The sequence below is a fragment of the Passer domesticus genome, chromosome 3, assembly GCF_036417665.1.
Source record: "Passer domesticus isolate bPasDom1 chromosome 3, bPasDom1.hap1, whole genome shotgun sequence".
NCBI lineage: Eukaryota > Metazoa > Chordata > Aves > Passeriformes > Passeridae > Passer > Passer domesticus.
This window is the reverse complement of record NC_087476.1, coordinates 103,120,416-103,145,728: the sequence shown is the minus strand read 5'-3', so window position 1 is coordinate 103,145,728 and position 25,313 is coordinate 103,120,416. Positions and strand designations below refer to the sequence as shown.

The following is a 25,313-nucleotide window of genomic DNA, read 5'->3' as shown; positions in this document are numbered from 1 at the left end:
AGGAGTCACAGATCTGGGAGCACTCTGATAATATCCCATGAAATAGTAGGCAGAGAGTTGACTCAAGTGTTGGAGGCTGCAGAGACCTGGGGAAAGCAGTTTCTGTGGCTGTGTGAGCAGGAAGGGAGATCACTGCTACTGGTGCCAGTGCTTCCTGAGTCCTCCTGCACTGAACCCCCTCCCTGTGCCCCAGAGATTATGGTGGTGATGAGCCGGGTTATCAAGGATCCCCAAAGCATTGAATGGGAACTGCCTGTATGTTCTGTCAACTTGTGATGGATTTGCAGGGCCTGGGATCAACACATGCAGGTCATGGTGGGAGCAGTGCTCCCTCACCAGCCCAGCCCTAGCTCTAAGCACTGTTTGGTCCCAGCCTCTGTATCCTCTGAGGAGGTCTGGGCTTGCTATAAACCAGGCTCTAAAGCTCTCCCTGAGTGGAGGATGTGCAAACAGCCCCATCACCTACCAACATTGGAAAGTCCTCCTTTCTGTTGAATTTTGTCAATGGCATTCCGTAGATCCTTGGAGTTGGCATAAGTTTTTAAGTTAAATTCTGTGGAAGGGTCATCGCTAAAATGAGAAATTAGAGCAAATGTCAGTTTTGCTTCACATACAACACAAAAGCTGTAGGGCTGGTCTGTGCTGCCTGGCTCCTCAGTGCAAGCTGGAGTGAGGCCTTTAGCACGTATCAGCTTAGAGCTACAGCTGCCAGAGTGTGCAGTCATGTCCTGTGGCAATGGAATGTCTGGGAAACTCTTACCCATACTGAACAATGCCCATCAGAGGCCCAGCGCTGCCGATGCCAAGGGCTTGCGCCATGTTACCAAGGAACCGCTTCTGGAGCTGGAAGCGGCGCTTGCCAATGCTCCAGCTCCCATCCATTAAGAAGCACAAATCAACCTTGCAATCTGAGGAGAGATAAGGAAACACAGAAGATATTTTTAGTCCTTTCTGATTGCTGTGCTTTTTGAAAGCAGCAAAAACCTAAGAAGTCTGCATCCAGTGACTTGTCCTGCCGTGTAAACTCTACAAAAAAGCCTTTGACAAGGACAAGTCACAGTTGGCAGCTCAACTCTGTCCTACTGGTTAGTAAACACAGTTCTTGGCATGACTTTGTCCCATACAACATCTAAGCTTGGCTGTATGAGAAAAGGGCAAGAATCTTTTCACAAGGGTCAGTCTGGGAGCACTGCATTTTGAGGGCCAGGGAAGTCAGCCACACGGGAGCAAGCTGACTTTATATCCTGCACCCTCAGAGCCGTGTCTTGGGCTCATCATGCTTTATTTGCAGCCCAGAGGTGATGGGAGTTTGTAAAACCAGCCATGGTGCTTGGATTTTGTGGTCTGGCCATCAGCAAAGCACAAATTAAGGGAATTTCCTTGGTGACACTCTTGTGGACTTAATTGCTGTAATAGACATAACAGGAACGCTTACTGTGTTAATGTTGCTCAGAAGGCAGGGAAGTTCCTGAAATGTGTGATGCCTGGGAGGTGCCTCAGGGGAAGCACACTGTGGGGTCTCTTCAAGGTGATTGCAATCCAGGATTACTGACAACAATCCTGGCAGCTCTGCACTTCTGAATGAGAGTTGTTCATCAGTTTCCTTCTGGGCTGGAGCTAACATCAAGGATGATGATTTTGCTTGGGATGTTCAGACTGAATGGGGGCTGTTCTTTCACATGTTGTAGCCTTGTACCCGTGTGTGCAGCAGCAGTGTGCTGTTGTGTGTTTCCTCTCTGGGCTGAAAGCAATGTTCTATAAAAGGTATGCCTGTACCCAAACTAACTCTTCCCTTTAATTACACAGATGAACCCTTATCTTTGAGCTGCAAATGCTGTCTTCATCTCTGCCAACCTGCTTTCTGCAAGTTAGTGGTGAAGCGTTCAACTTTGGTCTGCAACCAAGAGTGGGATCAAAATTTGGCTTAACTAGAGCGCTAATTAACATTTTCCCCCTCCAGCATCTGGGTCATCCCCATCTCTTGATTTCCCTCTGATGATGCTTCCTACCAATCAGACTGTTCAAACTACTGTGTTTTAATCATTAGGTAGCCTGAAGGCTACAAAGCACCAATTGTTCTTAGTGGCTTATGCAACTGCCTCCCATCTCATTACCTTCAATTTTTTCTCCCATAGCTGTCTCTTTTTTCTAATTCTAATAATGCTGAATTACAGGAGCGTGACTGAGAACCGTGTCCTCTCACAGCAGATCGTGAGGCAAGGTCGGGAACCCACAACAAATACCTCAATTAACAGCCAAGTTTTCCTGAATTTCTTGTCCTTCAAAGGAAACGAGTTCATGAGATCTATGTGTGGAAAGTGGGCAGTTTGTTAGCCAGCAGGCAAAGATTTACATACACTCATAGACAGACTTGGTTTCTTGGAGGATTCTGATTCAGTGCTGGGACATGAGAGAGACACTGCAAGAGCACAGGCTAAGGTGCTTCATAGGGAGGTGAGCACTTTCTGATTTGCAGGGAGGCAAGGTCTGTAAATAGGACTTCTTTGGTCCTAGAGTTATCAGTGGAATGAAAATTTTGTTTCTGGTGTGACTTATTTCCGTTTAACTGCTGGAAACACAGCTGTCCTTGCTGGCATCTCCACTGCACCAAGCTCTGCTTTTCTGCAGTGCAGTGGGGTTTGTAGGGCAAAGCCTTCCCTTTTTCTCCTTCTTTCCCTTATTTCTGTATCAGTTTCAGATATATTTGACATCTTTGATAGGGAAAAGTATTCTTTAAATATTAAGAGGAATGCTTGGGAATACATAGACATTTGGTTCTGTAGTTACTGTAAAGAGTCCAAACAGTGTTCAGCTGCCCAAGGATGGGCAAGAGAGGACCCAGGCACTGTTGGAAGGGTGAACCCTCTCTTTGGGGTGGCTTCTACTGAAGGGGTGGCAGGCGACCCCATCTCTCCACTAAGAACTTGCTTTCTCCTTCTTTTGCTACTTTGGGCCTCAACTAAAGATGGCTTAATGGATAAATCTGCCTTTATAAAGGGCTGTAGAAGATTGCAGAGTAGGGGAACCTGCATTTTTTTCTCTGAACTTGGGTGGTTCCTGATGATCCCTCTGCATCTTCTCCCTGCTGGCTGTGCAGGCGTTGGGTCCCTTTCTCAGGGTGTCCCTTCCCTCCCACCCACTGCTGTGGGAAGGGTGCCTGCACACAGCATAGCCATGGGAGCCTGCTCTGCAGCACACTGGATTGCTGTCCTCTGCCACCAAAGTACCTGAGTGAAGAAGCTCTGCTGGGAGCCTGGAGCTGATACTGCCTGGGAAGAGGTGGTAGGGAACAGCCACCATCTCACTGCCCAGGTAAGCTAAATTTTGGCTGTTATTTCCTTTCCTGTAGAAGCAAAAACCAATTCTGTGTATGAGGGGGGTCAGCAGAGAGTGCTCACTTTTTCTCTGCAAGGGAAAAATGTGCTCCTGGATTTTCTTAGGCTTTCTTGAAAACTTACCTTTTGCCATTTAATTTTAATGCATTCTAGCAATATGTTATTAATAATGTTGCTTAATTATGAAGTTAATTCTGAAGTACATACTCTGATTCCCCTGGGAGATGGATTCCAGTGGCTTTGGATTCAATTCTTCCTTTGAACTGAAGCCTAAATAGAGAAAGGAAAGGATCTATCAGTGTGTGCTTGGTGGCTGCCCTTGCTCTTTTAGGAAATGGGGAACAGGGTCACTGCAGAGACCCCCTGGCCTGAGGATTGATGTGGGAGGGAAACAGGGATGGGGAGGACATCCTTGGAGCTTACCTTTTTTCGTCTACATCACTCCTGGGGTAAAACAAGAGCAGAGACATTTCTAGAGACGACACCAAAATCTCTCCTGGCACCTGCTTTGAGGTGTTCCCCTTTGGGTGTCAGTTCCCTAAGTGCCAGGGCTTAGGAGCATCATGCACAAGTAGTGAGCTCCTCAGGAGCCAAGGCTGGTGTCTATGGTGTGAGATGGACTCCCAGCAATCTTCTTCTGAAAACCAGCACTGCCACCCCACTGGCTCACTGTGCCTTAAAATGAGCTGCACAATGTCTGAAGTGGATTAGCAGCAGATTTATCATGTTGTTTTCTGTCTGGAGGGGAAAGCACAGGCAGCTGTGCTGGGGAAGCAATGCAAGCCACAGCTCCTCAGATGCCCCCAGAAGTCTGGGTTATTTCACAAAGCACAAAAGAAACAGGGCAACAGAGAGCTATGGTTAAGTCACAGGAAAGTCTCACGGGTCACTACTGGATTCTTGTGAAGTATTTGGGTGGTAGCAGACTTGAAAAGATGAGTTTATGTCCTTGTGAAAGGTACTGACTCATAGGACACCATCAGGCTGCTGTCAGAAGGTCTAAATATGCTGAACTTCACTCATGACTTAAATGTCTGTCAAGACTCTCCTACAGTCCAGCATCTCCCTTCCAAGCAAGGAGAAAGAGCTGTGTGTTTTCAGTACAGCATGACAAGATTAAGGGAATTTATCTGGAATAATCCTCAGAAGGGACAGCAATGATCAGACAAGCTACAAAATGAAGACTCACCAGGAAAGCTGTTGGTCTAAAGAATGGAAAAAAGCTTATTATTTTTGTAAACTGTGCGTTAGATTTTTAAAGAAAAGTAGGAAGAAGATTTCCTTAAAATCTTCATCACCAAGTAAGTTAAGGAAAGATTACTGACTTCAGAGACACAGTGAAAAGATAATTTTAGAATGTGTGAGCTTTATAAAGAAAAGTATGAGAAATTACTAGGTACCACAGACTTTGTCTCTCCACAGCAGCCAGCCATGAGCAAGCCAAGCATGAGAGCATCAGTGTATGTAAAGGGACATCAGGGAAGGTCACCACTTAAATATGATAGGAGATGTAACAGCCAAAGCTGGTTGCTGAAGGTATTAAGGACCAAGCCATAATAAGGCAGAATACTGTGAAGAAAATGAAGGGAAGTACCAGGCTCCATCTCCCTCTGTAACCACTCCTATTTATTTTCCAGTTAAGTCTAAAATTTTACCTCTCATAATTGTCAAATGCAATATTTTTGAGTCCTTCTAGCTGCATGCTGAAAGCTGCACATAGTTTTGGGTCAGGGGCCATGTTTGTATTAAGTCTGAGTTTGCAGGACCTGATGTAAAGCTGATCTGATTGGTATCTGATCCCTGTGGAGGCTTCAGCACATGGCAGCATCTGTACCAGACAGGAATGCTTTGGCTTCTCAGTTTGAAATTCAGCTGCCAGTGCAGAAAGTTTCTACTGCAGGGACCAAACAGAGCTGCTAACAGCAGCACGAAAGCAGTGATTTCCCTCTGCTTTGCTTGTCCCCAGGCATCTGCTGTTGCCTGTTGCTAGAGCCAGGACATGGAGCTAGCTGGAGCACTGGGCTTAGCCTTGCATGGGAGCCCACGGGGCTGCCTGTGAGTGAAGCAGGCAAAGAGCACAAAGAGTTGCCCTACTTTGTTTACAGCAAGAGTTGGTGATTGCTTTGTGTGCTTTGTTTGAGAATTTTCCTGCTATTCTGGCCAGGTTAGGAGAGCCCCAGGGCTGGTGCTGCTTTTTGTCACTGTGTATGTGGCGTCTCCACTGTGTATGTGGTCCCTGTGCTCCTGGCCAAACTTTAGACAGGATACTTTCTGGACTGGGAATAGGAGCTCTCCACCCATCCTGGCACTGGCTCTTGTGACAGAAAAGCCTCTCCCACAGTTAGTGGAGCTGGCCCTCTTGTGCCAGAGCAGGCTGAATGCATTCAAAAGCAGGCTGCCAAGCCAAGCCCCAGCCAGCTTCATCTCTTATAGCTGGAGCTGTTGTCCAGCACTCTGCTGGCTTGTGCATCTTGTCTTGCACACTGGGGATGGGCTCCCAGGCAGGGAACAGGGAAGAGTGCATGTGGTGTTGTGTATTGGCTCATGGGAGTCCATTTGGATGAGGGAAACACCAGCAGGGAGAGGTAAAGTGCTGGAGGAGCACTTCCTGAGGATGGCCACCTGTTCCTGACTGAGGAAAAATTATATGGAACAGGGGTGACACCAAACAGTTCCATCCAGTGGTATCTGCTGCAGAAAACATTTCTGACCTCTCTCAGGCCTGAAGGTCTTGCTGACATGAACCAAACCTGCCTTTGAAGGAAGGCAAGTCTTGTGCAAGTTTATGGTTAGTTTATCTGATGTGGAAGTTAAATGCGATATGACTTGGCCATGCACAGCCTCTCTTCGTCAACCACATGGATGAAAATGATTAGGTTTTTTGTTTTTTTTTTTTTTTTTAAACCTGAAATAGTCATCAGCCTGCCTTCCTGACTGTGTGTATTCCAGTACAGGCTTTAATTACAGAGGCACATAATAGTTCCTCAGCAACAGACCAAAGCCACGCTTCATCCTGCAGCCTGCACACTGCATATCTCACATGTGCCAGCTTGGTATCCCATATGTGCCTTTCCCCTCACCTTGTCTTATTTGCAGAACAGAAAGTAGGTGGATTTAATACTGTAGTGAAATTAGAAATGAACATGTGCCATCCATTTTAGCAACTAAATTGTATATGAAGGATATTTCACAGATAACTACTTGCCTCATGCCTTTATCTACATCCTGTAAAATCCATATTCTTTTCCCAGGCATACAGCTGACATTAGCTTTGTCAGCATGGAAAACTCAAGTGTAGGCAGTGCAGCATTTTTCATTTTTATTTGCCAGTGTATTTCTTATCAGTTCTTGAAGGTTGTGGGTCAGCTGGCTGATCTGTGCTTAGTGGAACAATAAGGTCACCCACCAAATACTCTTGCCCAATTAATTGGGGAGGTGGTCAGTTTCTATGGGTCTTCCTGTTTTGCCAGTCCAATTTATTGTTGGTACTGCCATGGGAATTTCAACTCGCTGTATGGGCAGTCTACGCCATGCTAATTAATGTTCCCTTCACTGATTGTCACAGCTGTCCATACTGATTAAACGTCCCATTCATTTAAGTAAGACAGCAGTGATTACATCCACGCCAGAAACCACTCCTTTGAAGTGACAATCTGAATTCATCAGACTTTATCACACTAGTCTGTGCTGGCACTTCAGTTGCTGAGAAACTATTAATACAGCATCCCTTCCCCCATGCCCAACCTTTCATTGCATTTAATGCAATCTGTCATTTTCTGCCTCAAAATATCCCTCTGCACCCTGGCCCTCGTGTCGTAGCTTTTTCTGAATAAGCACTAATGGCTTTGAAGTAAGAAGAATATTCAAGGGAACGGCCTTTACAAGGGCCACCAGCACAGCCCTCTCCAGCATCACAACCTGTGGTGGGAAAGACCTCTTGTGTTGGATTGTAAGAAGGAGAGTGCCACGTCATGAATTGGTCTGTGTCTTGTGCAGTCTGCTTTTAACGCTCCTGAGGAAAGGGAGCTGTTAAATCTGCAGTTGGAAGCTGCTCCTGATTAAAGGTTGCCCAAGTCTTGGTCTTGTTGCTACTAAGGCCTGTTACAAATGTAGGGTTTTTTCCCTTCTACTCATAAAATATTCTTATCTCCATATTGTCAGTTTTTAAGGATAAAATGTCAGAAAATTTCAACAATGTTCATTATTCTTTACATTTGACACAAACCCTCCTTTTCTTATCTGAATGTCTTCCCTAAGTACATTGACATCAGGATAATCTGTCATGTTCTTCACTGATTGCAGCTCTAAACTGTAATCTCAGCTGTGGCTTTCCCAAAATACCTTCTCATTTACAAGTGGATTTCAGTAGTGAGAATCCCTTTCCTGTAGTGTAGCTGCCAACTCTTTCCAGAGCTCCTCTCTTCTGCTCCTGCTTTAAGCAGGAACTCAAGAGTGATGAAAGCACAGAATAATCTGCTAAAATGTAAACAACATACCTTATTTACAATTTTAAATGCTGTAATTACTACTTAAAATGAGATTGTTATCACCAGTGTTGTGGGCTTGATGAATAAATAGATTTAGCTTTACCTGTGTGTGATGGAAACCACTTATTCCCAGACTAGTTACTAGATGCTTTAAATATTTACCTGTGTCAAAGAGGCTCAGTCCAGGTTTCCATGAGTCTATTTCCATTGCTTTCACACATGAAAAAGAGAGAAAAAAAAGACAACTTTTACTGATAGTAGTGCAATTACTAGGGGTTACACAGTTCTGACTCGTTGTAGAGAGGTCAGTTCAGACAATAACTTAAATGAACAACTTAGGAGCTGAGTAAATCAGTAAACCTGGGAAGTTTTATGTGCACATTTCAAGCCATAAATAGGAGCCTTGTATCACTGCCCTCAAAGCACTAACCTTTTTGAAGTTTTAAATATACCTCAATAGATCTGTTTTGGTTTTGCTCCTCTACATTGCATTGATACTGAGGCACAGACCACAGTATTTTTTTGTTGTTGTTGTTTAAGTTGTTTTTCACTGAAAATCTGTGAGGACCTCTCACCTACAGATTTCTCTATCCCCTCAGCCCACCAAAACAAAAAGAAATTGTCTAAACATTGCTTGCCACTTATTAGGCATAGATAACTTCATCAAAATTGCTGCCCTTATAAATAAACCCTAAAATGTCTTCAGTTTTGGAACCTGCTGAAAGATGCTCCCAAAAGTGATGTTTTGCTCTGGGTTGCAGCCAGATGAATGCCCTTGCATCTGACTAGGACAGAAACAGTTCCTGGGAATCCCAGGAAGAAAAGATTTAACTCTATTGAAGACCCAAGAAGCTGCCCAGAGCTGGTGTGCTCTTGACTAGAGCCAGTAGGTGAATACAATACAGGCTTCAGCAAAGTTGTGCATGGGCTTGCCAGTGTCCTCCAGCCTAGAGAGCACTGACCTTGTCCTTAGATTGCCTTTCCCATGAGGAGCTGTCAGCTTCTCTTTGGGAGGGAGACTTGTTGGATGAGTCTGATGGCTGAATAAGGTGTGTGGTCTCCCTTAGGGTAGGAGGAACCTTGTCATGTTTCATTGCTAGGGTGATTTCCCTCCTTATGCTGAGCACTACTTAAGCACCCTATGAAGGATCTAAAAACTGAGGACAATGAAGGTCTAAGTCAGTCATGAAGCACACAGAAGATTTTTGTGATTTTGCTTAGGAGGAGAAATCGGGTAAAGGAAGGGCAGGCCTGGATAAATGGTAAAGAAACAAGAGAAAAAACAGGAGGAATATTCCTATATTCTGGCAGTGTTGTTTGCCAGTTTTATGCATGCTTCAGCAGAGTCATGAACAAACAGCACCAACAGGAGCTGAGGGTGATGGTTGCAAAGCAGGGAGACCCTACCCACAGAGAAGAGCTGATGCTCATTTGTTATCAAAGTGGACAACATGTCTCCTGAATGCTGTCACTGAGAAGAACAAATTTCAGTGAAAACAGTTTGTGAATAGATAATCTCCAAAGGTGTGCTTCCCCCTCCCAGGCACCCTGTGAGAAAAGAAGATTCATATGAGGCTGCTTTTCATCCTGACCAGCTCAGAAGAAAAAACAGACAAAGAGCAAGTTATGAAGACCCTGCACTTCTCAAGTCCTCTATACAAATATGGTGCTCTGTGAGTTGCAGTGGCAAGCCTGTTTAAAGCAGTAGGAACTGTATGGCAAGTGGAACCAGCTGAGGAGCTGCACAAAGATTTGCCCTCTTTTCTCTTCTTCATAGGTAGGGATGTGAGCTGAAGGATCAGAGCAATGGAATGTGCCCATCTCATGTGTCACAGGTTTGTTTCTCCTGCCACCTCATTGTCAGGGAGCATCCTCAGAAACCAGTCTTCTTTGACATCTCTGACTGTATACAAAAGACAGGCAGATGCTGAAAAAGACTGGGTTTTATCATTGGGAGAAATGGTGAGGTTTTTCTCAATTAACAACTAGCAACTTCTTCAGCTCAGATGTCCACAGGTACTCTAGTCTGTCCAAATCCCTGTGGGTAGGAGCTGTCTGATGTTTCATCAACTAGTCTTCTCAGTTTACCCATTTAAAACTTTCTGTGGCAGCTTGCTATTCTAATGAAAAAGATAAGTACCAAGAACATAAGTACCAAGAATTTGGGGTAGCTGGCTGCAAATATGCAAAATATACAGCTTTTTTAGTGACCTGTTTATCCAGGAAAAAGCTCTATTTCTTGCATATTTTCCTAGACACATAATGAAGAAAACTGTCCATGAAATGCATATCTGAAAGTGATATGATTATTTTTATAACTAGGGCTTTTTTTTTCTCACTTGAAGATGCCCATTAAAAAAAGGGATGAATTTTTAAAATACTCCAAGACTGGTCTCTTTAAAAAAAAGAAAGACACCACCACCAAAATTATTCACTATAATTGCCTTGAAAACATTCTTGAAAACGCAAGACTGAGTATGGGATTTCAAGGGAGTTAATGTGCATTGCACAAGTAACTGGTGTGTTGGGGAAGGCATTTTCCTAGTACACTTCTCTGGCAACCTGAGCTGATGAGAGGAAGTTCTTGACATCATGGCCAAACTCTCAGAACTGATCGCTGCTGTTTGCACGCTCTTGGTGGGAACAAAAAGAACAACCTGCCTTTCCAAGAAAGCAAGGACTTGTTCAGAAATTTTCCTTTGATTGTTAGAAAAGTTTGCTGCTAGAAAGCAACACATCTGAGCTGCCACATTCTGGACTGAAAAAAGGATCAGGACTTACTGGGAATACAGCAAATATGTGTATGTATTTCTTTTCCTTCTTGTTCTGTGGTAAAGAAAGCAGAATAGTTTATGATGGAAAATTTGCACCTTTTAATCACTTTAGGGTGACCTTAAGGTGCCTTAAGCAATTAGGTGGGGTGAAATACTGACTTTGATTTAAGTAAGACTCAGCAGTATTCTCCTGTTTTTCTGACAAAGATTTGGCTAGCCTGAGAATTAGCCAGTGTATGAAAAAGACAAACACAGAAAACAGAAAGAAGAGGAGATTGAAATGAGGAGGAGTAGAAAAGCGAGGGAATGGAGTACATCTTAGAACAAGTGCATTTTAAATATGCTTCAACTAGGTCAACTACAAATTATCATTTTGACCAGGAAACTGCTGGGTGAGATTACTTGGCTGGAATTATCTGGAAAGATAATAACATATCCTGCTTAATAACATCCTCCAACCTCAGTGTGAATGACCTCTTGGCAGGAAACCCTGCCATAATACTCCTCCTGTGATTCCCAGTTCCCACCAAAGCCCTCAGGGGCTGCAGTTTCTCCCTCCCCAGTGGGTTTGGCTGCCCATGCCAGAGGCCAGCACTAGCACAGGGCAGCCTCGCCTTGGCCAGGGCTGTGGGAAGCATCCATGGGACAGACAGACAGCACAGAGGTGCACACCCTCCCTCACCTTTGCTCCTTGCACCTGGGCCTGGGTTTGTGCCTCACTATCTTGACCCAGACCTTGCCTCCCTTACCTGGTGCCCTGCCTCAGCTGGTCAGACCTGCCTCATTTTTGGGGACTTGCCTGGCAGCCTGGGCTGTCGGGTCACCCTGGGCACCACTGCTGGGCCTGCTCTGCTGCTCTTGTGGGGACGTGGCGGGCCTGCAGCCTCGGTGCAGCCCTGCATGCCTTGCTGCAACCCAGCTCCCATCCCGCACCCCACCCTGGGTGCTCCCAGACAAAATCTGTCTCTGAGAAACTCTGCTGTCCATCACGGGAGAGTTGGTGTCTGGTGTGTGTGCTGAGAGCTCTGCAGCCCCTGGGAAGGTGCTGTAGGCCTTGCAAGGCGCCTGCTCACTGGGCTGCTAGCTGGGGAAGGGTCAATCACACTTCCAAGAAGAGAGAACAGTACAGGTGATGTTTTCACCCTCAGTATTAAAAGCAACCTCTACTTTCACTGTCAGCCTAGAGGTTTCTGGGAACCACAGGAACTATCTCTATCTGAGACCTGATAGGCTTCACAGAGCAGGTTGTTTGTTTCCTGTTTTGACTAGCAAATAAGAAAAATTGAAAACATTTTGTAGATGTAGATTCCCATGGCCTGAAACAGCAGGTCACCTGTGATTGAGCCTTCCTTTGCCTCTCCCTTTCAGGAAGCTCCTAGTTGGTGTTCAGTGCATGAGTCTTGCCCTGGTCCTCCTCCAGGATGCAGGAAAACAATGTGCAATACAAATGCTAATTTGTGGTTGCTAAAACTGTTAAAGAGAGTGGAAAATCTGCTGCAAGCAGTCTTGCTCACCCAGGTGGACTGGAGAGCTGGCAGCCCTCTGGAAGGTGGCAACAGGCTCTTGGCGCTGGGCACCTGCATGATTGGACAAAGAGGCAAGAGGTTAAATAGATGCCAGTGGGCAAGGAGAGAGGAGCATCATCACAAGGGATGCAGTGGGCCCACACTGTCTTTCTGCACGTTTTCAAACCACACAGAAAAGGAAGATAGAAACCATGAATTAATTGGAAAGGGCTGAAAGAGGCTGGCGAAAGAGTTTAAGTGTTAGCAGGTGCTGCACAGTGCAGCTATTAGCACTGGAACAACTGGCAGTGGGTCCTGGGATGCTGACCATGCTTGGGGCCTGTGAACTGGGTCAGGCCTTAGTCCTGCAAACTTACACAGACACAATGTTCGCCTCTCATTTTGCAACAGCAAATGTTATAGAAGACCTCTATAAATTTTTTTTAGACTACTGTTTTGAGAACAATTCCATGTTTAATCAATCTTGTTTACTTTTTCCCTTTGAAGTTATATTATTATCACACAATGACCACTGTGATATCTCCTCTCGCTGCAGCCTGCTATGAACGTGTTTAGGAGGGAAAAACAGTGTGTTACTGCATGACTTGGTAGATGTAAGTGGTAAAAATATCTATGGGGAGGAAATGGAGGAGGATTGTAATGTCTTTACCTGTATCGTGTCGTAAAATATTCCTGTTACTTGCAGAGGTGGAAGTGCCCCTGAATGCTTTGAAAATATTATATTGGTTAGCACATGGAACTTAAACACAAGGTTTTCTAGTATTTGATCAGTACATATCTACTGGTTGTTGTTAAATTAAAACATACCTGTATTCTGTCCTCTTCCTTGTGCAGCCTGAACCTGTCCTAAGTAGACATCAAAGTGGAAAAGTGTGATTTATTAGACCATGTTTGGTTCAGTACTACTGCTACCTAGCTTTTTCACTAAGCTTCACTTTATAGCTGTCAGAATTAATGGTTCATATATAGAGTTGTCATTAATAGACTTTCTTAGATGTTAACTATATATTTTGAGCATGCTTAAAAAAGGATTGTCTTGCTCTGTCTGTTGTACAGATCTGTCTGTTCCCTTTCGTTATGGATATTACTTCTGGTCTGCATTTAAAAGATCTGCAGTTACCTCTGTGATTTGCTTTCCTTTGTAATTTTCTTTCTCCCACTCACACTGGTGATCTGTGTTTATCTCTATTTCAGTACCATCCAATTGTCCTGGTTGTGTGAGGAAGGTTTTAACCCCAAAACAACCTCCCAGACCAGATAGTACCCTTTCTGCAGAGATTAAGTGGATATGAGCAAACAGGCAGACTGTAAGTAATTAGACAATGGAAAAATAATGTGGGAGAATTCACGTGTCTGACATGTCTTCTACACAAAGGCTTTTTTAAAAGGTGATTGGGTTATTAAACTTCCATTGTTCAAAGATACTAAAGGCTCAAATCATTTGCAGATGAAAACCATGTCTTCAATCATGCCTTTCATTTCATTAATTATTCTTAAGAAGCCTGTTAACAAACTTATCCTTTAACAAGCCTTTATTCATTAGTTTTCCCAGAAAGATTAATTTGAAAGCCTGGTGAAATCAGTGGGAATGTTCTACTGGACTCTGTGAACACTGGCAGAGGCCCAGGAGGTTATTTTATCAATAAGATGTCATCAATGAGACCATTTTGAATGGTTGTCTCAGAAAACAGGAATTGCTGCTCCTTGAGAGCTTGACATTGCAAAATTAGGTGACAGTAAGCAGCTTGTGTTTGACCCAAACTTGAACCTTCCAGACCACTAGAAGTCATTTGATGGGATTTCTAGGAGCTGTCCTGAGAGACCTTGTAAACTCCAGATGCCAAAGAGATCCTGTTTATGGAAGTAATGGGCTCATCTGCCAAAACTGGCAAGGCTTTTAAACTCTAAGCTTGTAAGGCTCCAGATGGACCACAGCTATACCAGGCTGAGTATTCAGATTTCAGAGGGAAAAATCTGTGTGTGCAGCAGCCAGTGTTGTATGGGATTGTGCAGGGCAGGCTTTGCACACAGGAGATCAATATGTGCCAAAGTGGTGGTAGAAAATTAACTCTGAGTCTCAGAGCTGCCCTTGTCTCATGTTTGCCATGACTGAGCCCCAATATGTATCTAACACTCTTTACAAGGTCAGTGGAAACAGAGTACAAGAGGGTAAAGGAGAGATTACCTCAGTATCCAAGTATTTTATGGCACTTTTAAATTTTAATTTGATGTTAGCAATGTGTATTTCTCTCTATGCACCTTTTGACTGTGCTGGGCCACAGAGCTGCTCCCTCTTGCTGTACCTCCCAAAGGCACGTTACCTCCATCCCTGCAGTAAGCTGCTTCCTGCTATGCTTTTGTTGGCCATGGCAAACATGGTGGTGCTAGAGGAGGAAAAATTGGAATTGCACTTCCAGGTTGCAAGGCTTGTTCTTCCTTCAAATCTGAGGTGCCAGTGAGGCTGTGGCATGGGAATATGTGTTCATTAGGACAGAGCTCTGTGTAAGTTGGAGGCTGAACAGGACTGGGGAGAGACAGTCCCAGGCAAATTCCAAGAACTGGGTCAAAAATCAAAGTAGTGCAGCAGAGAACCCTTGGCTGGCAAGTTCTGTGGTGAGCAGGGAGGCATGGAGGCAGGAAATGATGAGAACAGTGGTTTAAGTGCAGTTTAGAGTGAACCTTGTGAATAATGAGAACTGATTTGACAAGAAAAGGAGCTACTCTGTGCACAAAATATGCTTGGCCATGTGCACTTTGGTCAGCACCCTTGATAGGTTAAGTAGTCAGGAATAACTTGGGGAGAAAGGCAGCATCCAAAAATAAACACCAGCTGTTCTCCCTGGTGCCAGGATGGAATGTTTGTCCAGTACTTCCTGAAGGCATGAGCCCTGCTGGTCTTCCTGTTGAAGAAGAGCTTTCAATGCCCTCTCTTACACTACCACTGTCTCATGTCCTTTCAATACTTTTCTGTTTACTGCCCTATTAAGTCTCAGCTGGGAATGAAATCTGTGTAGTGTACCATGGTAGGCAGTGCCCAGCTTAGAGTCCCTGTTTTAAAATAGATGCAGCCATTGACCCCATCTGGACACAGAGGGCAGGCAAGCACCTCACCTGACGACACCCAGGCAGTTGATGCCTGATGCTTGGCTGCCAGCACAGTGCTTCAACGTGGCACCAAGGATCATGACATGATTTATGATTGTAGTGCTCACAGAAGCACTGGATTTAGACCCAAGCCTCTTCTAGGGTCCAAACTGCTGTGCAAGAGAGGATTGCTTGAAGAGCTGGGATGGGGGAGAGCAGGTGAGCCTGTGGCCCTTGGGAGTGTGCTGGGATAATTGCTGTTGGACAGAGGCAGAAGCCCTAGTAGGGCAGGCAGGGACCAGCTGTCATATGACACACTAATCATATCAGGGTTTTCATTTAGCAGTTTTGACACATCAAGTCTTTGAAGGAGGGGTCTGGCAGTGGAGCAGGGTCTCCATTATTTTTTATGTTACTCTGTCTTTGACAAGCAGAAGATAAAGGCGAAAGAACAGCAAGAAATAGAGCAGCAGTTTTGCCCTTGCTCTCATGCTCTAATCTGCAAGTCCTGCTTTTCTTTTGCTCCTGTGAACTATTGCCAGTGCCAGTGGCTGGAAATGGAAAGGATGTGTTCATTCTGACTGTGCTGTTTCATAGCTGTTTACTTTTGAGGTGTGTTTTGCAGGCAAACTACCAATGCACTATGAGAGGTAGATCTGTGAGTGTTTGTGAGCCAGGATGGACAGGAGAACATCTGATTCTGTTCAGTCATGCCAAATTCTGATTAATACCAACAACCAGAAACACTGAATGATAGCAGTGGGTCCTAGAGGCTCCTCAGACAGAGAAAACGACTTTATGTATGATCATGACATCAAAACTGCATTTGTACTTTCTGTATTTTTTAATTTGTCCAGCTCTTCTCTTTCAGAATCAGGAAGGGGTCAGGAGAATTCAGGAGTATGAGGTACTGACATGCTGGACATAATCCTAGAAATGTAATCTCTGAAATCAGAAGTGGGTCTCTACCACCCCAGCTCACAATAACCTGTTCTTAGCTCTGATCACTTTAATATTTTGGTAATTAATTTATGCTTAGAATTTCAGTAAAGAAAATTGTGAAGAAATATGGATCCAAATTACAATTAAGTGGCTACTGAAAACAATTGAAAAATTGAGAAGTTTTTGTTTTTGTTTTGGTTTGGGTTTTTTTTTTGTTTTGTTTTGTTTGGAGTTTGTTTTAAATTTTTTTACTAAATTACTTGTCTTATTAAAGCAAATGCCACCTTCCCACTGATTTCAGTGCTGCCAAAATTTTACTTTCAACACACATCTCTTCCTGACTGGGGAACCTCAAACAGCGTTTCCTATTTGCTAGTAAAGACAGTAAAGACCTCTTCTGTGATTAGCCTGTGGGAATAGGAAATAGAAAAGAAAGCAACAAGCAGAATCAAGTTAACAGGCACATTAGGTACTGAATGATGCAGATTTCCACAGAATTTAAACCCTTTTGAATTGTGTGGTCACTTCTGTAAATCCTGCAATGCACATAGCTACATGAATATTTGACTTGATATGATTAACCCTTCCAGCCCCTGCTTTTATTCTGTACTCACAACTAAATTTTACTTAATTGTGCTTCCCCTCAAGACCTGAATTACCCAAAAGATACTTGCCCTGCCATGTTCTTGGCTGTGAATTGCTCTGGGGATGACTGAAGTAATGTGAGAGGAAAGCTGAGTTGAAAGCACTCAGAAATAGCTACGGAGCATGAAAGCTAATGATAGCCCAGCTCCCTTTTCAGTCAAAACCAATCATATCCCCACGCTCAGAACCTTTCAAACAGTTGAAAATATTCTCCTTTTCTTGCCTGCACAGCTGAGCAATTGCACAGTGTATGGAAAAACACCTCTATACACTTACATTGCAGGCTGTGGGCTGGATCAGGAGCAGGCTCCTGGACTGAGAGGCAAAGCTCTGAGCAGCCGCCATTCTGCTGTCAGTAACAAGTGGCAAGCCAGGAATAACATCACATGTATGCCAGCCTCAGAACCACAGCCTGAGATTTTTGAGAGAAGAGTGCTTTAACTAAGTATGTCAGCATTTCAGAGCTTTCAGCACTAAGCTTAGATGGCTCTGCAGCCCTCTGCATTGTGTATTTTAAAACTAAATCAAGCCTCCCTTTGAAAGAGTGCGTCAAGGAAGTAATAGGAAAAACATGATTCAAACAGCAAAATCTTTGTCTCAAGTTTTGCAAAACCCTGCTTTTGTCACAGCTGAAATGGGCAGATACTCACTAGAAACGCTTCCTCAGAACTGTGGGTGATTAGCATCTTTGACATTCAGGACAAGCGTCTGTTTTTTCAATTTAAATCCAAACTTGGATTCAGTCATTGGGTTTGCTGAGGCTTGAAAGTTTATTGAATCATTGCTGCCCTAAAACACACTGTGCTGCATGCCTTGTGGCATACTTACTTACTGCACCATACTTACTTGCTGCTGCCGCTACCACAGATGCATATGCTGGGTGGACACTGCTAGAACCTAAAAATAAGACATTTTAGTTTTCAGCTATTGAAGCAAATCCCCACAATGCTAATGAATAATAATAAATTAAAGAAGAAAAGAATAAGGAAAATCGGGTGTGGAAAAAAAGGATGAGAATTCCTTCGCAGTGTTTTAATCTTAAAAATTCAAAAGCTGTTACAAAAAATATATTACAGCTTTAATCTATTGAAAGTTATCACAAAATTAATTTTAAAATGAGTCTTCACCTATCTGTTGATCTCTCAGTCTAGATGTGAGAATCAAAGAACTATTTATTGACTTCTATACCTGAAAATCATCACAGCACTTGGGGATGGAGAGCTTGCTCTCACATGAATTGGTCTGCTGGACTTACATATTTTTTTTCCACTCCTAGTATTTCTACATTGAATTATTGAACTCATGATCCTCTAAATCATGGTGTATCCAGCTCTACAGCTTGTTCCATAAATTTTAGGAGAGCTGTCAGTCTAGAGGAAAGCAATGCAAACTACTGACCCATATCTCTGACCCTGTGCAGTCCAGGTCTCGTCTTGGCTGGAGGTGCTGTGGTTCTGGTTGCTGCAGGTGTTGTGGTTGGCTGTGGCACTGTGGTGGAAGGATCCGTTGTCGTGGCCGTCGGTGTGGGGGTTGTGGTGGCCATTTGTGTGGCTGGGGTCGGCACCGGAGTTGTCTGATACTCTTTGCGGACTGTGTCCCCTGTAGGAACATTGACACATCACTGTGGCTGGATGTGGGACATGTATGGGAGTGGCAGCAGCAGCACTCAATGTTTAAGGCAACCCAGAAACTGGCATTCTCCTCAGGATGCCTACAAGCACCCTCATCTGTGGAGCCATTAGTGCCCTCATTGTGGATGTGTAGTGCAGGTGCCTCCGTGACACTCTGCTCTCAGAGGGTGCTGACAACAGCCTGTTGCAGCATTAATGTTCCCCCTACACTATTCTGCTTTGGCCAGGAACATTTGTCAAAATGACAGATGTCTCAGACCTATGAAATGGTTCAACCAGCCAGTTGCATATTCTGTTTTGGCATCGCCTTTTCTCAGTGTAATTAAGCACTTAGAAGGCCCATATAAATGGAAATCAGCTGGCATCTGGTAGTAAAGATGGCCCATCTGAGTCATAGACCAGAAAGAAATTGCAGCACTGAAATATTTTTGACAGAAAGACAACTTTTAGTTAAAGATGATATGGGGGAGAGGGTCAGAGCCAGAATAGGGAGCATCAGGGCTTTGGCTGAGGAGAATGGGGAAGATCACCACCTGGAAGGTGCCAATCTCATCTAAGATTGACTCATCTCACAGTTGCTACTACTTTTAAAATGTATCATCTGTTGTGAGAACAGTGACAATTTTAGTTGCAAAATATACATCCTAAATATCCTTATAAAAATAGTCAACAAGCTTAGATTCTTCCAAGTAATTTTCTTAAAAAAGGTTCTTCACTGTTATCTTTTCCATCTGGCTACAAAAAACTGCCCTAAAATATATTCTGTGTTAACCTTGGTCTTGTTCCTTTCCTCCCTTCCCATAGCCCTGGGGATGGCCTGACACACTGTTTACATTGAGAGGGAATGGTGCACACTCTATTCACTGCTACACAACACAAGCTTGTGTTCTACTGCTATTTCTGGATGTTCTCCTCTTGGAAGGCATCGTTGTGAAACTGTCTGGTGGATTAATTATCACCTAATGCTAGGCAGTGAAAAACTCCAATCTCAGACAGTTTTAATGGAATAATGCTGAAAGAGGGCTCAGAAGAAAAACAAAACAACTCAGCTGAAAAATCAGCATGAATGGCTCTTTTTGGGCTGAACAGTGCACTGCTCCATGAAACTGTGCTAAAAGAAAGAAAACAGAGGACACTGTGAGTCTTCCCCTGTGATCCTGTGCTGCTGGAGTAGGGAGCAGGCACACTGGCCAACTTTATACCCCAGTCTGTGAGGAGCAAGGAAGCTGGAAGCTAACAGCATTAGTAGAAAACCTGAGGAAGCAGCATAGTAAGAGCAAAGAAAAGCTGTTGCCTTGGTGCATGTTGGCTGGGTTTCTCATGGATCCTTTAACACAAGAGGAAGCTGTTCCCAGTGCTCCTGCAGGCAGGGTACTCCTCTCTTTCACAGCATCTTCAAAGGGTTTGCAGGGCACGTGCCATGCACAGAAGATTGCCAAGAACCATAATGCAAGATTTTCAAGTTCACAAAACCCGAACTCATCCAAAGCACATGCAGAAATGAAACTCTGTGGGTGCCCTCTTCTCTGAATTAGCGGAAGCCTTTCGAGCTCTATTTCAGTTGGGTTTGGTGGGAAGGGGGCTGTGGAGAGGAGATTGGATGGAGGAGGTAAAACTCTCTGTGTAACCAGTGTCAAAAACTCCCTGCAAGCACCCACAGGCAGATTAGGTGGGTTGGATACTGTAAAGAGCACCAGGATCCCCAGCCCTTACCTTGATCTGATGCTTTTTCAGATGTGTTAGTGGTGTCTGCACTCTTCGTACCTTTTAGGTCTTGCTCTGTTTTTTTAGACTCTGAAGCAAAATTGAGCACGTTAGAAAAGGCAGCTCTGTAAAGAAAATAATTTCAAGTCTCCCATTTAGAGATTATCAGTCCCCAAAGGAAGGCATCCTGTCACATGCCATTAGGTCGGTTTGGCAGTCCAATCAGAGCTTTATCACCTACTGGGAAAAAGCCATGGCTAGGGAGGGGTCACCCCCTACCTTCCATGACGAACTTTGGCATTTTTACAGCCCAAAAGTTCCTGCCAGTATCAATAGAATTTCTGAAGTGAGCGAGAAGTATGGGGGTTTCCCACCAATAAGCCAATACTCAAAGGTTTTAATGCATCATATGTTTTTTTCCTTTGGGTAGTAGCATGTTCTGAGAACCAGTGTCATGATGTGCGTAGTATTGTTTGGGAAATACTTGCTAATGTGCAGTCTTACAGTCACTAATTCATATTCAGATGTATTTTTTTCTTGCCTGACATTTTGAGATCATTATGGGGCCAAATCTAAGCCATGGACTGGCTTAAAATGAAAAGGGAGATTTTTTTATTCTTTTTTTATTTCTAAGACCCAGAGACATCAATAAACTTGGAATACTTATTATAGTTTATTTACTGCTACCTCACAAAATGATCTGCTTCTGCTTTTTTATCTATCAGAGGATTTTCTTCTTCCTCTTTTTTTATTATTCTCTGGCTCTTTTGGCAGCATCAAACTGTTTGAGAATTTACTGCAGTGTTAATGTTTTCCTAAAATTTAGTAGTTTTTTCTATACATCTTTTAATAGTTTTGAGCAGCTGTGAAGAGTTACAATTTTGGGAAGGCTTTTCTTGCCATGCCCAGAATTTGAGAAGCGCTGTAACCACCAGGAGCATTTAAAGAAATGTCAGGGACTATGAATCTCTGGCATCTCTGGGATGAGGACTAAAATTGCATCTCTGACAGCTGATCAGGTATGAAGCAGGATTTTTTGTTAATCTGACAGCAGTGGGTATAATACTCAACAGAGGCTTTTGCCTCCTGCAGATAATGGATTTAGTATCAAAATTAACAGTGTGGTCTCTGTAATTAAAATTAAAAGAAAAAAGTTCCTTTTTTAATATTAAAAAGTAAGTAGGAAATTCTCTTTCACAAGATGGCCCTGGTTGCATATTACAGAGAATTTTATCTTAAACACAAGCTGTTTATGGCAGAGAACAGCTGAAATGGCTGAGTTGAGGTGGCAGATCTAAGGAGGGCTGATAGGGCCAAGCAGGGCTTGAGGAAGATAGATTGTGAACAATGGATCTCTTTGCTACCTGAGGGACAAGGCTGGGCAAAATCAGGTGGTGACATTGAGTTTGATATAACAGCTGCCTGCTCCTCTGATAATCATGGACTTTCTCTGCATTAATGCACTGTCTTTGTTGTTAGAATACTGGAATTTTATTCACACTATTTGATTCAGGAAAAAGTGAAGACTTGTGCCTTTGGTTTGCTGCAGGAACAAGCTCCTGGTATTTTGCTTGTGTGACAGACCCTGACTGATGATGCTTCCCATTTCTAAACTGATTCTTATATTGCACGGCTTTTGGCACTGGTGGAAGAGGCCATTGCTTACAGCCTGCTAAGATCAGTTCTGGCTGCGATTGTCTCTAGTCTGCTCCGAAATGTTTGGGCTGATATTTCAAGTGTGGCTACAGTTGGGAATGATGAGCTGTGACTTAACAAACATTTTTCAGAAAAAGTCAAGATTCCTAAGATGTTGCCCTCCCTTCTAGTAGAGCATAATGTTTGGGTCAAGTATTTTCTGCATATGTGGTCAAGAAATATACAAATCTGTGCCTATTTGATTGTAAATGCAAAGGGATTACAAATTAAAGGCATGGAACTGAGCGACATATTTGGTCTGAACAACTACAGCTTTGAGATTTAAATTTGCTTTTGTTTAAGTGAAAATATAAAGATGAAAATATAAAACTGAAGCTGGTGAAGGGGCTGGAGCACAAGTCTTATGAGGAGCAGCTAAGGGAATTCAGTTGTTCTAGCCTGGAAAAAAAAACCCCAAGGCTTAGAGGGGACTTAATGGCTCTCTAAAAGTACCTGAAAGAAGGCTGTACACAAGTGGGGGTCAGTCAAGAGGAAATGGCCTCAGGTTTCTCCAAGGGAGGTTTAGACTGGATATTAGAAAGAATTTTTCCTAATATCTTTTCAACTCAGAAAATGTTGTCAAGCATTGGAGCAGGCTTTCCAGGGAAGTGATGAAGATACCATCCCTGGAACTATTTGAAAGATGCATAGATGTGGCACTTAAGGACATGGTTATGATAAACTTGAGTGCTGAGTTGTACTTGATGACCTTTTCTGACCATAATGATTCTATGTTTCTGTGAGAAAAGAGCCCTGTACTTTTCTTCCAAGGACCAAACAATAATGTACAGGAGAAGAGTAGGTCTCCAAGAAACCTCTCTGTGGTCTTGGATGAATGCACCCAATGCCAGGCATTTAAGTTCATGAAGATACAGCATGTTTCCTTATACCACAGCTCACAGTGGATATGCCCAGGAAGGCTCAGGCTCAGCAATCAGCAAAAAGACTGTGTAAGGGAAGTGCACTGTGGTATGGGACATTAATTTTCTTTTTGTTTGCATTCCCAAGGAAGAGTCTGAACCTTACATAGCTGCAACAGGGAGCAAATCCAAGTGTCATTTCAGTGATAGAGGTAATCCATGTGCACTTGAATGTCAGCTACCCACCTGTGTGAAACTTGATCAAAGACCTCTTCAAACAACTAAATTATTTAAACTGAGTTGAGTCTTACAGAGTAGGATGCTGACTAAAATGATTATACAGAGCATTTCTTTATTGTAGCATTCTTATTAAAGCTGCTGTGCATTACTGTCTCTTTAATTTGTATTATGTTACTATTTAATATTATACTCTCAGCACTGACTATCCCAAGAGATAACATGAGTAACAGATTAGGAGAAAACCAACATGTATAACCTCAAATGCTTGCATATAACCAGTACACCATCACATTCAGTAACAGATCTAAAGCAAGGGGGAGATTATTTGGAAACGGAAGTCTGTGAAATGTTATGACCAAAAAATAGAAATTGTCTGAGATGATTTCCATATGCTTAAGATAAAAAAAATACCATGAGTGATTTGGATTACATGCTAATGGATGCATGAACTTCTGCCTCTGAATAGTTATGTCTTTGTATTGTACAACTGAGAAGCTATGACAGATAGTTGTGAATGGATGTAAGGGATAGTCAGTCACAAATACTTGCCTGATTTAACAGCTGTACTTTTTGAAGAAGAATATTCAAGAGTTGATGGATATGTCACACCTTTTCTTGGCTTGCCCTCTACAAAAAAATATATATATATTAGGTGGCATCACAAAATATTCTAAGTTTTCTTGATAAATTTCTCATCTCACATAGGCATTCAGAATCAGACCCCCCCTTGTTTACTGCCCAACTCATTTTCATGAAGATTTCTTTCATCTGATGATAGACTCTCAAAACCATACCACTAAAAATATTGGTGCCTAAATCCAGAATCATAAATATTTAGTTAGAAAACATGAAAAAACAGTAGTGAGGAGAATTTGCAGAGGCCAGTTAGTTCATTCTTTTGCTCTCAAATGATATTAAGCACAGGGCGACCATTCCTGAAAGACATCTGTACAACTTTTAATTAAACCCACGGCTTCCCTAGGCAGCCCTCTCCAATGCCTGACTATGCAGTTGACTTGGAAAGCATGTTTGATGTGGGATTCATTTCATCACGCACACAGCATTCTTCTCTGACCTCACTTCTGCAAGATACCATTTCTGGCAACAGTCTTTTGCAGTAATAACAGTGAGAGAAGGCAGTGCTTGTGTGTGGGAACATATGGTACCTATATTTAGATCTAAAATGAGAGTCCTGTCTTGAAACAATGAGGTATGTTTCCCAGTTAAGCTTTAAACCACAAATCTTTCTAGTGCCAGAGCAGATGCCATCTCTGTTGGTACATGTGGCCATGCAATTCCATCTCTTGGGACAGTTTTTATAATCACATACATCACTGAATGAAAAGTGTTGCAGAAAACCCCAGCAGGGAATGCTGCTTTGGCCTCTAGGAGTTGAGGGATGTAGGTCTCCCAGACCCTGGTGACTGTCTCTGTGAGATGCTGTGCTGTGTCACATATCTGGGCCACCTCTGGTGAGACCTACCTCCACCTCCTGCAAAACCTGAGTCATGATGATCTCCTCTATTCCCTTGGGGGATTCTTTAAGGAGGTAAATATGGCACAGCAAGCATATCAGTTGCCATCCCGGGTGATTAATACAGAGACCAACAGCACTGAACAGAATGAGCCACTCCTGGGAACTGGGGACTGTTTCTCTTGTGATGGTGATGCCTTAAGTTTTTAGGTTGTATATTTTTCAGATCCTGTATTGAGTTAGTGTATAACTCTGAATTCCATATAGAGTATTAGTAAGCTCCCTTCATATTTTTGCCAGGTAAAACAATTCTGCCAGGCCTGAAAACCAAGGACACCTTCTGCCTTAGGCCCTGAAAAGTATAAACAAAAGCGAATCAGGGGAGGAAGCAAACCCAGGGAATATGACTTCATTACCTGAAGCTATAATTGGAAAATTAACCTCTGATATGCAAATAGACCAAACTTATATCTGTCTTAGAAACTGGGGGCTGTTGTCCATCTGGGGTGTAGCCTCTGGGAGGCTTTCGCACTGCCCAAGGTTTATCTACTGAAGGCCTTTAATAAATACCTCCTTTATTCTCTTAACTCTGCCTAGCCTCTACATGGCCACTCCAAGGCATCAATGGCACACAAAGAAAGGTACATGCTAGAGGAACTCTAATGAGCAGAGATGTCCATGGAGCTGGAGAGTCCCTGTCTTTTGTCCCTTTTCATGTCTTTATCTCCTTTGTTTTGCTCTTCTCTGAAATTTCAGATGCCATTGCAAAACCACAGATAAAGAAGTTAGACTTACTAATGAGGTAATGTAAAAAGCTATTCCATTTCTCATTTACAGTGATATAAGCTGAGAGCAGCTCCACCAAAGTCAACACTGATCCACCAAAGACCAGAGCTGGTAAGTCAGATGCGTGGAC

The 25,313-nt window shown here is 43.2% G+C and overlaps 1 protein-coding gene across 5 annotated transcripts in view; it reads right to left on the bottom strand.

Annotated features, from left to right (window-relative positions):
• The window catches only part of VIT (vitrin), a 55,603-nt gene that overhangs the window by 6,288 nt on the left and 24,002 nt on the right, over nucleotides 1–25,313 (bottom strand). For all 5 annotated transcript variants that reach the window (XM_064414774.1, XM_064414776.1, XM_064414777.1 and 2 more), the window contains exons 6-16: nucleotides 23,473–23,550; nucleotides 20,138–20,218; nucleotides 18,192–18,392; nucleotides 17,640–17,690; nucleotides 12,930–12,968; nucleotides 12,772–12,828; nucleotides 12,111–12,173; nucleotides 7,985–8,032; nucleotides 3,543–3,605; nucleotides 761–908; nucleotides 467–570 (exon numbers count right to left, since the gene is read on the bottom strand). In XM_064414774.1, the coding sequence (XP_064270844.1) occupies nucleotides 467–570; nucleotides 761–908; nucleotides 3,543–3,605; nucleotides 7,985–8,032; nucleotides 12,111–12,173; nucleotides 12,772–12,828; nucleotides 12,930–12,968; nucleotides 17,640–17,690; nucleotides 18,192–18,392; nucleotides 20,138–20,218; nucleotides 23,473–23,550 (933 nt within the window). The remainder of the gene's footprint in view (nucleotides 1–466; nucleotides 571–760; nucleotides 909–3,542; nucleotides 3,606–7,984; nucleotides 8,033–12,110; nucleotides 12,174–12,771; nucleotides 12,829–12,929; nucleotides 12,969–17,639; nucleotides 17,691–18,191; nucleotides 18,393–20,137; nucleotides 20,219–23,472; nucleotides 23,551–25,313) is intronic.